General features: G+C 40.9%; 1 protein-coding gene across 1 annotated transcript; it reads right to left on the bottom strand.

The window, feature by feature from the left end:
* Positions 1-2,152: 2,152 nt before the first annotated feature.
* Positions 2,153-17,539, bottom strand: SRD5A1 (steroid 5 alpha-reductase 1). Its single transcript, XM_075142421.1, has 5 exons — positions 17,157-17,539; positions 14,850-15,016; positions 8,655-8,756; positions 6,324-6,474; positions 2,153-3,414 (listed from the first exon to the last, which is right to left on the bottom strand). The coding sequence occupies exons 1-5, from the start codon at positions 17,528-17,530 to the stop codon at positions 3,348-3,350; spliced, it is 861 nt and encodes a 286-aa protein (XP_074998522.1). The 5' UTR covers positions 17,531-17,539; the 3' UTR covers positions 2,153-3,347.
* Between the last annotated feature and the right edge of the window lie 97 nt (positions 17,540-17,636).

Below are 17,636 nucleotides of genomic sequence, written 5' to 3'. Positions count from 1 at the left end.
CAACTGTTAACCTAGCACTGCCAAGTCCACCACTAAACCACGTCCCTAAGCGCCACATCTACACGTCTTTTAAATACTTCCAGGGATGGTGACTCCACCACTTCCCTGGGCAGCCTGTTCCAAGGCCTGACCACTCTTTCAGTAAAGACATTTTTCTTAATGTCCGATCTAAACCTCTCTTGGCGCAACTTGAGGCCATTTCCTCTTGTCCTATCGCTAGTTACTTGGGAGAAGAGACCAACACCCACCTCACTACAACCTCCTTTCAGGTAGTGATGAGGTCTCCCCTCAGCCTTCTCTTCTCCAGGCTAAACAACCCCAGTTCCCTCAACTGCTTCTCATAAGACTAGTGCTCTAATGAACTGCCTCAAATAAATTCTGTACTTTACTTAAGGAAGGTTCCAGCAGTATAATGCGAATATAAAATATAAACACACAAAGAACAAAACCACCTTCTCTGATTTTTTTTTTTAATAATCCAATTAACTAGAATTTCTAAATGCACTGACATTCACAGCCCATACACCTTAGCTTTTCCTTTTCTGTTACAAGAGAAAGAACACAGATAAGCTGTCACAGTATCGCATTTCAGATCCCCATCCTGCTATAGGTAAACCATAAATTAATATTATGTGAGTAAACCAGCTGAACTTTTAGTCAAGATAAATATTTAGCAGCACAGCACCAGAGCAAAACTGAGGCATCAGTACAAATTTTCTGTAAACTATGATAAAGACTATTGACTACAGAGAGCTACAGCTCTTGAATATAAGGAGATATACTGAACACTAAGGAGTTTCTCTCACTGTTTACTATTAAAAGAATCTTTGCCTTTTCGTAAAAGGCCAAAAAAAAGAAAAAACAAAAAGGTGGTGGATTAGAGACTAAAGTGCTGCAGCCAGATCTTTTTTTACTGGTTGGTTGTCCCATTAGTGATTTTTTTTAACAAATATCCCTAAAGATATAAGATATTAATTCACCATAAACTATGCAAGTATTTAAACACCTAGAGTAGATAATGCTCTTCAAATTCTGTATTTTTTCCCCTAAAACAGATTTTGATAGCTGGATGATTTAGACACCAAGATTTAAAAAACTGCCACAGGGATGTGATAGGGTTTAGAAATATCTCGGTATGTAAGAGTATGTTTCTAAAATTCTTTTCAGAATATGCTTTAAGTGATCCTATTGAACTTTTATTGTCCACTAACTCCACTTTAGCATTGAGGAGTAAATCATCCTTCCCACCATCCTCTCCCCAGGGAGCTGCATGACTGAGTGTTCATCCAAACAGCTAGGATCAAATGTCAAATTGTAGTGTGACAGCAAAAACAACAGGGGAAGCCTCAAACTTCCTGTAAAGCATTAAAGAAATGATAAGTAATGACACTTGCATCAAAGGAATGGGTATTCCTATGTTCTCCCAAAGCTGCACTTTTTGGATATTGGCCGAGGGCAGGATCGGTCATCCCAGTCAACATTATGAGGAGCAACTGGCAGTCCAAGGGCTTAGCTGAGGTACGTTATCATCACTGCAGGACTGCCAGCTTCTCTCCCCTCCGTCCTGTGACTACTGCAGTCAGTAACGATAGAATTTTTTGTTACGCTTATTTACACCACTGAATAAATCCTTAATGATAGCCAAGACTTCAGCGCAGTAAGTACTGTATAAATGTGGCAGGAAGGAGAGGAGGAAAAAACAACTGTTAAGCAGAAGCTTGGGTCACAAAGTTCTTTTTCACTACCCATTTTCTGAATGTACTTTTTTTTAAACTAGTATCTAAATTTTAAAAGCAAAATTTATCAGATACACTGCTATAGTAACCAAACTAATCTAACTCAACAGCAAAGACAGAATTTTGAGCTTTAGACAAAGCTTACTGCAATACCATACCGGAAAACTCAGCATCTGGCAAAATTGTATTACCAATTTGTTTTGAAGAACATAACCCAACATATACAGTGTAAACAGATCAGAAGACACTTGGCAAAAGTTTGATTTCCATTGATTTGCAAAGTATATTAGCAGCAGAGTTTTTGGGTTTTGTAGGAAGTTTTTTTGATGGTTTTTTTTGTTGTTGTTGTTAGGGTTTTTTTTTTAATTATTATTATGGGGTTGTTGGATTGGGGTTTTTTTTGTGGGTTTTTGGGGGTTTTGTTTTGTTTTTTGTTTGGTTGGTTTTTTGGCGGTTTTTTGTTGTGTGTTTTTGTTTGTTTGTTTTGTTTGTTTGTTTTTTTAAGTTTTCTGTAGAATTTCTTAGGGTTTCTTTTCAGCAATTCTAAAAAATTCTTTAATATATTCTTTAATATAAGCATGCAAAGAACACAGATGTGCCTCAAACTGAAAGTTGGTATGCTTGGGATCCCATCATGTTTTTGAAACCCTTCTGGAGTCCTTTGGGAAAAAAATTTAGGGGTATGAGAACGGACATTAATAAAACAAGCAGCACTACAAGACTCCAGATTTTTGGAATATAAAATCATCTACACTGTTATCAGGAGAAGGAAGACACTTGATGTTTTTTAACAGCATAATAAAAGAATTTTGTAACAATCTTAAGGTTTTTTTAAGAAGTTAGAAAACATTACACAGTTGTTAACAGTGCTAGACTGGCCTAAGTATCCCAAATAAAGAATGCCTTCCAAAAATAGTGTTCAGTGAGAAAACACATACTGAATATTGAGACAGTTATCAAATTTGAGAGGTAGATGACAATCTTAATCTATTATTTGGGAACAGTAGCACTACAACTGTTTATGTAAATGACATTAAGAATTATCTATACAGTGTCCATACCTGCGTAAGATACCTAACAGCAACTACATTCATCTAATGTCCTTGGTCTGCATCATCAGTTCTCCTGCAAATGCAGGTAGGGGGAAGAAAGGATTAGGAAGGCAAGGAAAAAAAAAAAATCAACGCCATTTGTGCATGCAGGCAAATAACAGGCAGATCACACCATCCAGATAGCAGTGAGGGTGACTGGGCTCACGGCACAATCCTCAGGACAGCGTGGCTAGATCGAGCGGAAAGAGCAGAAGCCTGCATAGGCAGAAAAGGAAGCACCAGAAGTCCTGTACAGTACTTTCCATGATGTGAATTCAGACGCATTGCCTAATGTATTTATGATGGTGCTCCACTGTTGGAAAAGCATTTCTGTTCCTATTCACCATGTCACCCATCAGATTCTGGGTTTTCATTCAGAGGAAAAGAAGTAACCAATAGCAGCACTGATGCAGAGGCTTTGTCACGGTGATGATCAGAGTATGTCGTTAATCTGCCAACACCTGTAAAGTGTAGCTGTTACAAAAAGCATCCATTTCAAAAACAGTGTTAAAAGCACAGCTCAGTACACAAATGGGATCACAATTTTTCTGCACTTTGGGTAGTCTTCAAATTTCTCAAGGTACCATCTGAAAAACAAAGACAGAAATCTGATGAGTACTGAGTCTTCAAAATGCTGTCAAGGAAATTAAGTAATTGTACAATGTGTTCAATTTAATCCATATATTTTCTGGCTACAAACCAAAAAAATGCCTTTAGAACCTACTCTGGATAGAAAACTGCCATTTACCTCACTCATCCTAATGACATCTAATCACCAACTACAACAAAACAAAGTTACTGCTGCCAGCAACGGGAAATCAAACCAACAGATGTGGTGACAACAGCCAGGGAAGGAATAGATGTTGTTGCAAAAATGTATGTTGTTATGCATCCTGAGTATTTGCATTTTAGAAGTAGAAGGGGAAAAAAAAAATCAAAAACATTCAAGGGCATAACATGTCAAATTGTGTAATGACTTCACGTGGAAGCAAGGGATACTTCAACTACTGGAATGACAGTCCTGTTCTGGATAGAAACGTCTTCAGTTCCAGTCAAATAATCAAACTGAATGTGACAAACATTACACTAGCCTTATTGCTAATCCCCCTCAAAGACATTGCTATTTTCAAATTCAACAATTTTAAAAGAATAAATGCATAGCGCTACCAAATGTTATTATTTGTCTGGTCACCTTAGATAACAAACACACTTCCTCCTATTTTCAAATATTTATTCTCCTGCTTCTCTAAAATAAGAAGAAAGAATTAACTTCATCTGGGCTCCTCAAAGGTGCAGGTATTCATATTATCAATAGCTAACCGCAAGACCAAAGCTGGAATAAGCAAAGAACAAAACATGCAGTGGAATACCAGCACTACACTATTTATCCTTTTCAGTCATTTATTCAAAGTTTTTCAAACTAAACAGACTACGCCAAAATATTTCTTCACTTACATGGATTTGCTATTTTTAGTTTTTATTTTTTCTGTACCCCTTTTCCATTTTTATGCATTTTTCCTTTAGTGCAAATTACTTCCTTGAACAACGTTTAGCTTTTCATAATGCTCTGTAAGTCAAGAGCTCTTAAAGAGTGCTGTCAAGGCTTAAGATACACAGAAACCAATCATGGAATTTGAGCCTGAAGAACATAATATTCAAGAAGAGACTGAGGAATCTGGCATTGCTTAGTCTGGTGAGGAAGAGACTAAGGGGCCCTGTTATTGCTGCCTACAGGTACTGGAAGGGGAGTTATTTAAGGCAATGGAGCAAAACTATGAACGACATGCAAACTCTTGCAGCTGGAATGCAATGGCCCCATGCAAAAGTGCAGGCCAGAGACTGACTGGCTAGATAGCAGCTCTGCACAAAAGGACAGGGACATCCTGGTGGACAAGTTGAACATGAGTCAGTAATGGATTCCTGCAATGACGAAGGCTAAGTGCATACTGGCCTGCTTTAACAAGTACAGAGCCACCAAGTCAAGCGAAGTGCTCATTCTCCACTATTCAGCAGCTGAGAGCCTGCATCTGCATTACTGCCCCCAGTTTTCGGCTTCCTGTGCAATAGAGATGTCCACAAACTGGAGAAGAATCCAGCAGATGGTCATTAAGACGACTGCATAGCTGGAACATATAAGAGGAGAGGTTGAGGGAACTAGGCTTGTTCAGCCTGGAAAAGAAGTTAAGAGGCAGATCTAATTGCAGTCTTCCACTACCTACAGCGATGTTAGAGAGAAGGCAGAGCCATACCCTTCCTGGAGGCACACTGCAAGTGGACAACTGGCAGGGGATAAAAGTTGCAACATGGAAAATTCCAACCGGATGTAAAGAAAAAACCCTTTTCCCCATGAGAATGAGAAAATTCCTGTCCCAGTGCTTTGCCAGAGATGTGCTGAAGCCTCTACCTTTGGAGACACTCAGAACTCAACAAGATGAGGCCCTGGGCAACCCGGTATAGCCTTGTGGTGAGCCCTGGTTGGAGCAGGTCACACCAGATGACTGGACTGAACAACCTCCAGATGCTCCTCCCAAACGAAGATATTCCGCGACTCTGCTCAGTAATAGCAGGTGGTAAAACAAGGAGGGATAGTCACAGGCGACAGGCTTGGAAGGTTCAGGTTGGATAGTAGGAAAAACTTGTTCCCTGAGAGGGTAATACAGACCTGGAACACCCTACGAACAAGGTGCAGGAAAACCTCCATTTCTGAAGGTTTTCAAGACTCCACTAGACATAGCCATGGCTGCCCTGACAGACCGTTAGCAATGGCATTTTTTTCAACTTATTTCCTCCATAAATTCATGTTTATCTCCTCTTATGCCACTAAGTTTCAGCATGAGAATCAAAGCAGGAAGCTTAAAATAATTAAAATAAGATTAAGGTGTTCAAATTCTTTTAAACATGCTATTCCTTAAAGAGAATCCTTTGAAGAAACAAGTCTTCTCTAACTATGATCCTTCTGTTAGCAGGAAAGCCACATTATGAATACGTTAGCAGTCAGACTGTTTAATTACAGAGCAGAGACTTTATTACATATCATCTACCAGAACTGTTTTCATATTGTCTATACACTTGATTATAGACAATATGATACAGACTTGACTATAAAGTGTGCCTGTTACAGAAGACTTTAGAGTGATTTTCAAAATTTTAATATTACAGAAACAAGTTTGAGCCGCAAGGGAAAGTATAGTATATGATCAATTAAGACAATTTTCCCAAACTTGTCTATAATCTTTTCAGATCCAGAATGAACTATGTTCATTTAAAAATTATTTTGACCACCTCATTGTACCTTGTGTCCGTTTATGCTCAGTACCATCCCATTGAAATCATGCAGTGCTTAATACTACTCATTCTCTATCATATTCTCCACTGCAGTAGCAGAGTCCTTCACAAGACTTGCTATGCAACATCCCTATGGGATGAGGCATAATTTGTGAAATGGAAATGAAGTGTGGCATAGAGACAACAGAAATTATAAGACACAAACACTTACTGGTGGTGTTGTTTTGCCCTTGAACCCAAGATGAAAAGCGTACACAACGCAAAGGCAAGGCTTTCAATGGTGCAGCAGGCAAGGGCAAACCCAAACCATTCCAGGATCTCCCCAAAAAAGTTGGCTCCACTGACATACTCAAACATTCCTCCTGAAAGCAGGACAGAGTTATTTTAAAAGCACTTTAATCAAGGAGATCTCCAATGCTATCTTTTACTGTAAGTAAAATAAGAGCTATACCACCAAAGTCTCTATACAATTTTTAAAGGCAGTGGAAGCAGTGTTTTTCAGTTCAAGCTGTACCATGAAGGATCACTTCAGACCTCCTTCTAAGACAGACCTTCCCCAGCTCCATTTTTCCTCTTTAAATCATGAAAGAAAAGCAGATTTACCAGTATCAGAAGCGAGTTCATGCCTCTGTAAATAATTACTTAACAATGATATCAAACTGGCCCTTTGATCATAAACTAAACCTTTTTTAAAATATATAAAAATAGAAAATATGATCCCCTTTAAGAGTTAGTTAGCATACAATGTTTAATTTCTTTAAGTACTTCAGAAATTAAGTTAATTATGAACAATATTATTATTATTATTATGAATTAAAGTTCCAAATTTATCCTCTAGCTTAAAATGTATTGTCCTTTTGTTCACATCCCTTGTCAGGTCTACTGCTTCAGCCCTGACACTCAGTGAAAGAAGTAATTGGCAGCCTGCGTTAAATGTGTTTTACAGCCAATTATGCATAAACAATCAGTACTCACCTGCTGGGAATTTTATAAAATAAGAACTTTCACCCTAATTCCAAAGTTAGTGTACAAACTGATAACATCTCAGTATGTGCTTTACCAGTGGGACTAAACAAACAAGCATTTGCCAAGTGTAATAAAGGACATGTTTTGACCTTGCTTTAATTACTTTGCTTTTGTGACAGAAGCAGAATTCTAGCACTTAAACTGGATAAGCAATATCAAAAAGACCAACTCCTCCTGATTGTGCAGCAAATAACATCTTATTTCCTTCAGAACTTTTTTGTACACTAAACATAGTAAGTATGTTCATATTCATTTTTCACATGGGCACTTGGATTTACATCTATCAAAATTATAAAGTTACCTTCTGGATGCAAAAATAACAGTCTACTGCGTTACAAATCTAGTTCTTCCAGTTTTATTAAAAAAATCTCACTAAAAACCAAGAGAGCGCAACAACTAAAGGAAAAACTTAAAGAAACAGCAGAATTCAAAGGTAGCTATTATTTTTCTGCTCTCACCGAGTGTAATACACCTGGAAGAGTCTAATGTTTCCAAAACTGTCAATAAACCTTAACACCTCCATAGGCTCCATAAGAAGTCCTTTCATATTCTCCATTTTCCCATGAAGGCCAGAATTTATAACGCCTACCTTCCTTTGGATTTCTGTCCTCTTTTCCCTTTATCTCCCTTACTACAGTAGTTGTGGCTCTCCAATTACCTAAGATCCCTCCCTCTTCATATGTGGGACAACATAAGATGGGCCAGCCACACGCAGTTGCTGAGTGCTTTCTGCCTTCCCCTCCTGCCCCCACACTGGAGTGATAATTTAGGTCTTCTTTCTCCACCCACCTCTTCACCACCTCTTTCTCCACCCACCTGATTCTCATAAAAGTTATGGAACCCTATGTTACATTTGTACCACTTTTTAAAAATACAGCCAAAGTTAGTCAAGAAATTCAAAGCCACGTGATACCATGAAACAGATCCCTTAGAATACTTCAGAGGAAAAAAAATAAAATGTTTCCCACACTATGAAATCACTTCCTGAGGTTGACAAGAAACTGCTACTTCCAGTTTCCTCTTATATCATAAATCACTAACTTCCCTAAAATACACCAAGCTTTAGAAGGTGATCTTTACAGAAAATAATTTTAGGTCAGATGGGACATCTTGAGATCATCTAGTCCAAGCTCCCCCTGGCTCAAGCAGGGTCAGCTAGAGCAGGTTGCCCAGGACCATGTCCGGTCTGGTTTTGAGTATCTCTACAGATGGATACCCCACAGCCTCTCTGAGCAACCTGTTCCAGTGTTTGACCACCCTCACAGCAAAATACGTATTCAGATGTAATTTCATGTGTTTGAATTTTGTACCCAGTGCCTCTGGTCCTGTCACTGGGCACCACTGAGAAGAGTCTGGCTCCTTCGTCTTCATTCCCTCCCATCATGTATTTATACACATTGATAAAATCCCCCTGAGCCTTCTCTTCTCCAGGCTGAACGGTCCCACCTCTGCCTGCCTCTCCTCATATGAGAGATGCTTCTTTTGCTATATAAATTTCTGTTACATTTTTACTCACCTCTTGGTATCTTGTAACCGGTTTCCCCTGGTTTTCTCAGATTTCTGAGAATATGATCAGAATGAATATTGATTGCCATGCCGATCAACCACCCTATAAAACCTGAAGAGAAATATTTAAAATACTATCTTTAATACACTGAGCCAAAGTGCTTGTTCAGAAGACAAACTACAGTCATATATCACATATTAGGCATATTATCTCGAAGGAGTAGTAACATAAGCAGTATAAGCAATTCTGGTGACATGCTGCACAATCCCAGTCCCACACCAAGCTCTGCAGTCAGCAGAGCTCACAGTAATCAACATGTCTCTAGATAGAAATAGTACTGCAAGTATAAAGTTTATCCTTAGGTTGCTAAACTTATATAAATGTATGCATGTGCATATATACAGATGTAATGTGTGTATTTCCCTGACTTCCACATAGAAAAACAAATACACTAAAATTTTAAACACTGAAAGAAACAGCCATTCTCATTCCTGCCAGAGGGACACATCTTAGTCCCCCCTCCCTTTTTTTTTTTTTTTTACTGACAATATACCAGAGTTTCCACAGCAGACTTCGGTGCAATAAAAGGAATAACAAAAGTGTGAAGGAATTCATGCACCATTTACTTGTGTCATTCAGCAAAATTAACCATTTACACCAGGCTTTCATAGAAACTGATATTATTGTCTCATTCTGCATCCTTATGTCTTGTTGCTATAATTGCATGGGATAAATCAAAAGGAATTTAGAGTTGAAATTCAGTATTTTCACCCTTCCTTTTTGAGTCTTTGGCTACACGTTATCTTCCTTTGAAGGCAGCATTCCTTGTTACTAGGAGCTGACAAGATTCGGATTTTGAGGGTAGATCCATTGTATTGTTTTGAATCCACCTCCAAAGGTACCGATTTTTATTTAAATTACCACGAAAATGCCAGTGATGTGCTTCTAGAAGTCACTTCACGTGCCAAAGAAAGCAAGCTTTGCCTTTTTGCACCCATAACTTGAGTCTTTCAGACGGTTCTCTTTCAATACAGAGAAATCCAGTAGTATGACCATCTCAGCAAAGACGCTAATGGATGTCCAGATGTATGAGGCCATGTTGCAAGACCAGCAGGTTGTCAGAGCATACTTTACCAAGACTTGAGCTACATTTCAAAGTGAGGCTACAGATGTAAGCGGACCTTGCCGCTTCAACAAGTTGTTAGATAGGCAGCTTTCTTCTCTCAATCCCTTGGTGGGCTGCGTTTACCTAAAGAACCTAGCTGTCTGCTTCCACATGGATTAGGAGGAAATGACTGCTCTGAAAAGAAATTGAGGTTTCTGTGTGAAAGCTCGCTCCATGTTTACCTATATAAATACCAAATGTTGTTTGATCAGCTTGTTACAATCCGCTTACATTACAAAACTAGTAGCAGAATTTAGTCCTGTGAACAAGCATGTTTCTTAACCTTTTGCTCATACAGCACAGTGCAGTAAGTTTCCATTAGCAATCAAGGTGTGTAGATGCCGTATGTAAAGTGGTTTTTGTAGTAAAATTTTACCATAATCCTTTCAACTATATATTCAATGTAATTACATCATCATGAGATAGATTAGATCAATGTAATGAGGAATTTACAGACCAATTAATATAATAATAACATTCAAAAACACAAGGTGAATAATTCAAATGCTGTTGAATTCTACTTTTAGGAAAACAGATCATTGTAACTTTTTTCCTTCAAAACAGTTCTCTATCCAAGCAGAGAATATTGAATCCCCACTGCATCCAGCAACAAAAATAGTTTGCTTCTCTTAGCATTAGTAATTATGTATCAATTTGCTAATTGCCAGAGAGGTTGAGACTACCTTGGAAAACAAGAGATGTTATTCATGCAACTACATAAGCAAGTCATGACCTCTATCCATAAAACAATTTGAAAGGGAATTTCTTAACAAGCACGCAGATTAATTCTACTTAAATGTAAACAATATTTCTACTAATTTACTTCAGTATTAGCATGAGGAAAAATCTACACTGAAAGTTAGTATCAGTTCTGAGGAAGAACACTAAATTTCTTCTCAGGAGGGGAAATTAGAGACCTTTTGGTTTCTCTGAAATGCCACTGTAATTTTGGAGAATGCTAGCTGTTTGTTCTGTATTGGTATCTGTTTGTAAATTAGTATATGAACTACTAAGAACTTTTCAGATCATGCAAAAAGACTGGAACTTGCTTGAAGAGTGCCCAATTACTACAGTAGATTAGCTTGGTTCTGTGCATTTTTATCCCTCCTACTTGAAAACTACCACATGTCAGAAGGAAACAATCAAATCTCTCTGCATGGACAAGACGACAATGAATGTAGGCTATTTTCACAGCACTCCTCTTCGATTTGAAGATCCACCTTCCCCTGAAGTACTGCATAACCACGTTCCCTGTGCCTGTACTCCGTGGGCATTGTACTTCACTGTCCTCATCCTCAGATTCTCACCATGGCCGAGCCCTAGGACTGCACTCTGGAAAGCCAAGAGCTGGTTATGCACCACGATCTGCGTGACTTGGCTTCCACCAGAGGGAAACGTGGATATGAGGTAAACAGGAAGGGAGCCACATCATACTCCAGCAGATTCTCAGAACCACAGGATGCACCACACAACACAGATGACCTCATGAGACTATTAAACTCAAGAGGCTTTTCTGCTTCATAAAGATAAACCTGGAGATTAAGGCCTGGGTTCTCCTAGTATGAACACTTGCACAAGAAGGAAGTAACTAGGTCTGTATTACCAAACGACCTAGTGCAACAGAAGAGCACGTGTGCGTTGTTGCATCAGCGCCCTCTTCACCCTCACCCATATAGAAGCTCACGTGAAAAGACCTACTCTTGTTCTGCAGGCTATTTCAGAGTGACAGTATGGTAACTGCTGTCAGGTTCCCCCCCCCCCCGCCGGGTTTCAAGAATATGCAGTGCAAGATGCTGTAGAGAAACAGCAGGAGGCCAGTTTCTACAGCTGCGCTGAAGGTGCCTGGCAGACACTTCAGGCGAACCAGTGCCTCATCCCAGATTGCGTGGTTAGTCTTTCCAAGAAGGCACAAGATCATTTGGAGCACCCAGATGCCTAGAGATATTAGGAGAGAGACTGACTAACCCATGTCACTCAGTTACGGGACCATATCCAGATATGGACACTGCCACTGCTCTGCTCCTGTCTGTTCTGTGTAGGGAGCAGAGGTGGCATGCGTGCTCGGTTGCCTGACTGCCAGATAAAAAGCCTCACGCAACAGACTAGGTGCTGATGTTCTGTCACCTGCACCTTCTGAGTTATAGGTACTGCTCTGCTTCGCAGAGCTGCTGCTGCTGCAAAGAAGTGTTTGATGCATGGAAGGGTTAGCCATCAACATTAGAAGGAAGTTGTTGAATGGGGATTTAAAGGAGTAAGAAAAGACACGGCATACTGCAAAGGGTTTGACAAAGCTAAAGCAAGCAAAGGAAGGAAGGAGTTTCCACCTAGGAGTGCAGACGGATTAGGAAAGAGCACAAGAGTGAAACAGGCAGGTGCATATGCCCCTGTTTGGAGCGCTCACCGCTTTAGGGTATCATGGGTACTCTTGGTAAGTTCACAAACTTTTTTTTGCCACACATGTAAGGTACATGCTGAAAGATAATGATGTTGTTCCCACATTGGTTTGCAAACTCATGGTTTTACAAAGTGTTGTACTGCATCTGAAGCAGAACATTTCTGCTTCCTCTGAAAACAGACTAGTTCACTGCACTAACACACACAGTCCAGAGAAACCATGAGGGAACCACATCAAAACTGTATTGCTGCTCCAAATCAATTGCTAGTGTAGATATAAGCTATTGCTTTTCCCAAATTGACTCCTAAACATCTGAAAATAGATAGTCAATCTGTATACTAAGGCTCCACAGACAAGAGAACACATCAGTCGTTTGAAACCTCCCACCATGATGGTTCATCAGCCTCACTTCTCCGAACTTCTGTCTTCCGTGCAAATTTATCTAATTTCAGCTGCCAACTACTGAACTTGTTTGGCTGCTACTTACAGACACCCTCCCATTTCTCTTCCTCACGTAACTTCATATAGACTGAAGAAATATCTTGTCAGCCCTCAGCAAACATGCTTTCTTGCTATTGTTATTCTCTAATCTCCTACTCAATTTTTTTTAGTCATTTTAAACAGAGGCTTAAAGACACTGCCAGATGTTTCTGAAGAACTAGAACATAATAGCCCAGTTGTTCAGGGAGTATCCAGTGTACAATACAGCACTTCTGCATTTGAGTTGACCAAAGCTACAAGCATAAATTGCAGATACTTGGAGGTACCTAGCTGGGATGAATACCAAATAGCAATTATAAATACCCACTATGTTCCAATTATGTTGATGTGCACTACAAAACAAAAACAAAAAAGCCCAAAAGATATTCTAGTTACAAGAATAAAAGAAACAAGAAGTCTTAGGTTTGGCCGTTTCATAGCCATGCCAAACTTTATCTAAAGATTTATTGTAATAACAGTCTCAAAAAAGGCAGGGAGTGACACTATTTAAATTAGCTGCTACGTATACCAGGAATCTTCACTTTCTTATTTTTCAGAGTAACTTTTTAAAGCAATATTTTGACTTACAATAGTCAAGAAAGCAACACTTTCCTATGGTTAGCAGTACTGGAAACAAATATATATAAGCATATATTCCAAACTGGTATTATTTGGAAAACAAAAAACAAAATCAAACCACACTAATTCATACACAGAGGTATTCATAACATCTTTCAGAAATCCTTGAAACTCAAAAAAAAAGGGGTTTTGTAAGCAACAGTCTTACTGCCTTAATTTTTTAAGATCTTTCAGTAAGGAGGAACTGATTTATGGCTCCTGAGTCATGATTTGTTTACAACACTGTACTGAGATATCTTTGTATTAAGGTACTAAACTAGGACACCAGAAACAAAGTCTGCATTGTATCAGTCTTCAACAGTTTTGATCAGTGGATCTTTTAATAATTTTTTTTGTTGGATCCAAGTTTAAGGAGACTAGAATTTCCAAAGTACCAAGAGAATTTCAGGTATATCCTGAAATTCAGAAGTAGTACTGCCTCCTAATCTTGGCAAAAGAATCTATTTCCATTTAAATTTCTTCAATCCTATAGTTATGGCAGCATTTAGCACAGTGGTCCTCTATCGTCATCCGCAATAACACTGCAATAAAGATAAAAACTTCTTATTCTTGCTGTACAAGGCTTGAGAAATCTGGGAGAAACACTAACTTGCTCTGGCTCCAGAATAACAGGAAGAACAGTACTGAGTCAGATCAAGGATCCACACAGCCCAGTATTCTGCCTTAGACTGACAAGGCAAAAATATTCTGGTTTATCTTCAGATCAAAAAGATCTTTCCGTAAAAATTTCCTTGGAAGATGATACTATGTTTTTGACAGTAGGCAAAACTGGATTCCTAGGAAACAAAAAAGTAGGGCAAAGACACTAAACATCTTAGCCTTTTCATCATATGCCTGGCTTCAAGTATAAATGTGACCTCACCTCCTGATAGGAGTGAATGATCAACCCCTCCACGCCCTTCCTTGTGGGCCAGTTTTGTTCTTTGACAAAGCCCACTTCTATTACGAGGGTGGGTGGGTTGGTGCATGTGTGTGCATGCACGCGTCAATATCCTAACGCCAAAGACATCTGGCATTTGAGTTGGTATCTTGGTATTAAGCAGCTACCCTTAACTGGATTTTTACTCCACGAATTTGTTCACTTCTGTTTGACCGCATACAAACCTTTAGTACCTACGTCATCAAGAAACAAGGGATTTCAGTTTAATCTACATGTTATGCGGAAAATCTGCTTTGTTTGTTCTAAACCTGTATGCTGCTGGTTCCATTTAAGGCCTCAAGTTCCTACATTGAAAAAAAATACAAGACCCGTATTTACTTTAAAGTGTTAAAGAATAAAGATGACAGTCAGCTCATCTAGCACTGACATTGTGGGAAGAAGTGTCAGTTCACAGTTCTAAAATAAAAAAGGTTAAAAGGCTTCCAGCTACAGCAAACAAGACAATTAACTATGAGAAAAGTTATAAAATGGGATTGAAGATACTATAAAATTATAATAAAAAATAAAAAGCTGTGAAGACAAAGGAAAACTACACCTAATGGTCTCATAACATGTAATGTTCTCATAACATGTAATGTAACTCACCTGTAATGAAATGTGGATCTTTCAACCAGCCTGAAGGGTATTTTGCATAGTTGCTTAAGCTTCGGCCTTGCAAGTATCCATTGTAAACACAGAACAGAAGCGCTAGCACAAAAGTGAAAAATGGTGTTGGTTTTCCTTCCCGGATCAGAAAAGGAAATATGAGTGCCCTAGAGCGAACAAGGAAAGAAAAATCGTTGCTTTAACAAACAGAAAAGATACTTTTGATGTCCAACACTGTAATCCATAGTCCATATTATCCTGCTTTTCAAATTCTCAGCGGAGTCTTTGATCTCAGTTCAGAAAGATAGTTACGCTTGCTTTAACACCTAAATGTTAATTTTGTTGCCTAATTGGAATTACAGGATCAGTCCTCTCTCCCCTTCTGACAGAAATTTCGACGTTTGTATCCAAGGCAACTACTTTGAGCAGAGCAGTAAAGGCAACTGATGTTAAGCACAGCATATTTTTGTCCTCCTTTGTCCCTAAATCCTCAATGGTATCATCAAGCTTTCTGAAACGAGCCAGGTCTCTCGATCCCTACACCAAATCCACCAGCACTTCCAGGGAGGAAAGTCAATCCCCTTGAAATTAACCTAATTGAGCTCAGTTTCCTCCTTGCCCTAAGAGTCACTTTAAAACATTAATTGCTTTGCCTTGACAGTCTTGGTCTACCTTACGACACCTGCTAAAGATATGACAAATCCACAACTGCCATCCCAATTGGGAAAGGAATCTTGATTGCTTTTCCCAGGGGATTACGTGAGTAAACAAACAAGCTCCAAACAAGAAGAGCAGGTGAATGTGTTTGTGCTCTGCTCTGTAACTAGCCAACTCTCAATCGCCTATCGATTTAATTACGATCTGTAACAATATAGGAGCAGGATTATTGAAGCCTGAGCGTTCTTCACGTGTTTTCCAGCTACCCAAGGACTATTGCTTCAAAGGAGCCTTTGCAGAGGAAGCAACACCGTAACGGCTTTCAAGAAAGCGTAACAAATTCATTAACACGATTATTTAAAACTACATCACAACAAACGGAATGGGATAACAGAGGTCTCTTCCAGTCTACGTTCCCCTACAGAACAGTCCCTCAGTCCAGCAATAGCAGTAAGCAACTGGAAAAAAAGAAACTGCGGTACAGTTCAGCTTTCTGTACAAACCTTTGCCTTGCCTTTCTAGCATCGAGGATGAGTTAAGATCCCATTAGCCAAAGCTAATCTCTTTACTCTTAAGAATGGAAAAAGAGGGAGTAAAGACACACTCCTGGGTTTGCAAAGCCAGTCAGCCACCAGGCCAACCGTACGCTGCATCTCTCTCGACCGCGAGGATGTGGAATACTTTCAGCCAAAAGCAACAGCCTCTCGCAATAAGCACTGGAAAACAACTGTATATCAGCCACACAAATTATTGTTATTATTAGCCTGATAAATCTCTGCTATATTAGTATGGTGGCAAAATTACTTGCGGAGTGTTACCAGTAACTATTGTCAATGGCTTGAAGGGAACAGCAAAATCTTATCTGAGCTCCAACTAAGCTGCCTTCTCCCGAGTAGTTTTACGAAATACCCTACTACCATTGACTGCACGGCAACACGGGGCACTCAGCCTCAGCTTTGCCAGTGTTTTAATGATTCGTTGAACATCCTGGGCTGGAAGGGACCCACAAGGATCGAGTCCAACCCCTGAAATGAACGCTATGTTGAAAGACATGGTTGGAAAATAGCTACTGTTTCACAATATTAAAACTACATTATATCAGCATCCAGAGCTGAACTTTCCTTATTGGAGCCGCGTCCTTAAGACTACCTGGTCAAGTCACTGCTTAAACGGGGGTCATCACAAGAGCTACGGCGACAGCGTACGGATGATGCGGCACACCGAGAGAGTACCCGGTGCTCCATTTTTATGCCATTTCCGAAAGGCGCCGTAGCACTCCGCTGCACACCACACAGCAGCAAACCAAAGCAGCCAGCACCGCGCCGCCACGATTGCTTGCTCAGCTCATGTAAAAACATGGAATATCTCAACATAAAGAAGCAGGAAAGACTTTAGTGATCACTACATTAAATTAAAATTAATTAACAGCAGACTCTCAATCCCTGCAGTCAGAAAACAGTAGTCAGGCGTTTCTATCAAGACTGACCCTGAACTGCGACTGCTCTTCTCCCGCCGCCAGCCACCACCCCCCGCTTTTCGGGCAAGCCCGACCGGGAGCACCCGACGGGAGGCACCCAGCCAAGCGCCCCAGCGCCGGAGCCCCGCCGGCGCCCTCTGACAGGGCCCCCCGCCCCGGCCGAAGGGCCGCACCTGTGCGCGTAGTGCACGACGAAGCAGCCCAGCAGCACGCGGTTGGGCCAGGCGGCGGCGACCGCCCCGCCGCAGGCGGCGAGCCCGAGCGGGACGAGGAGGGAGGGCAGCTCCTGCAGCGCCCAGGCGGGGCGAGCGGGCAGCAGCCAGCCGAAGCGCCGCGAGGAGTACCGGCCGTAGGGCATGGGGATGAAGCAGAGCAGCAGGGCGGAGGCGGCGCCCAGCGCCACCAGCCCGTAGGAGAGGAGCTCCAGCAGCCGCTGCTCCTCCGGGCCCGACACCCGCCGCCAGAACCCGCACACGCCGCCGCCGCCGCCGCCCCCCATCCCGCGCCACAGGCACGCGCCCGCGCGCGCCCCGGCGCCTCCATTCATCGGCCGGCCGGCGGCACGCCCACCACCGCCGCCGCGGACCAATCGGCTCCGGGGGCGTGGCCCCCTCCGCCCTCTCCGTCCGCCGGTTGGTGGGGCCGCCGCGGGC

The sequence above is a fragment of the Calonectris borealis genome, chromosome 2 (assembly GCF_964195595.1).
Source record: "Calonectris borealis chromosome 2, bCalBor7.hap1.2, whole genome shotgun sequence".
NCBI classification, from domain to species: domain Eukaryota; kingdom Metazoa; phylum Chordata; class Aves; order Procellariiformes; family Procellariidae; genus Calonectris; species Calonectris borealis.
The sequence above is the reverse complement of the archived record's forward strand: the minus strand, read 5'-3'. Positions and strand labels throughout refer to the sequence as shown.

Excerpts from the sequence above, each read along its gene's own strand:
- SRD5A1 (XM_075142421.1), bottom strand. The coding sequence starts at position 17,530 with ATGAATGGAGGCGCCGGGGCGCGCGCGGGCGCGTGCCTGTGGCGCGGG. Across the intron at positions 8,757-14,849 it reads AGATCCACATTTCATTACAG|GTTTTATAGGGTGGTTGATC; the intron begins GTGAGTTACATT and ends ATTTCTCTTCAG. Across the intron at positions 3,415-6,323 it reads AGGGCAAAACAACACCACCA|ATGGTACCTTGAGAAATTTG; the intron begins GTAAGTGTTTGT and ends TTTGTTTTTCAG.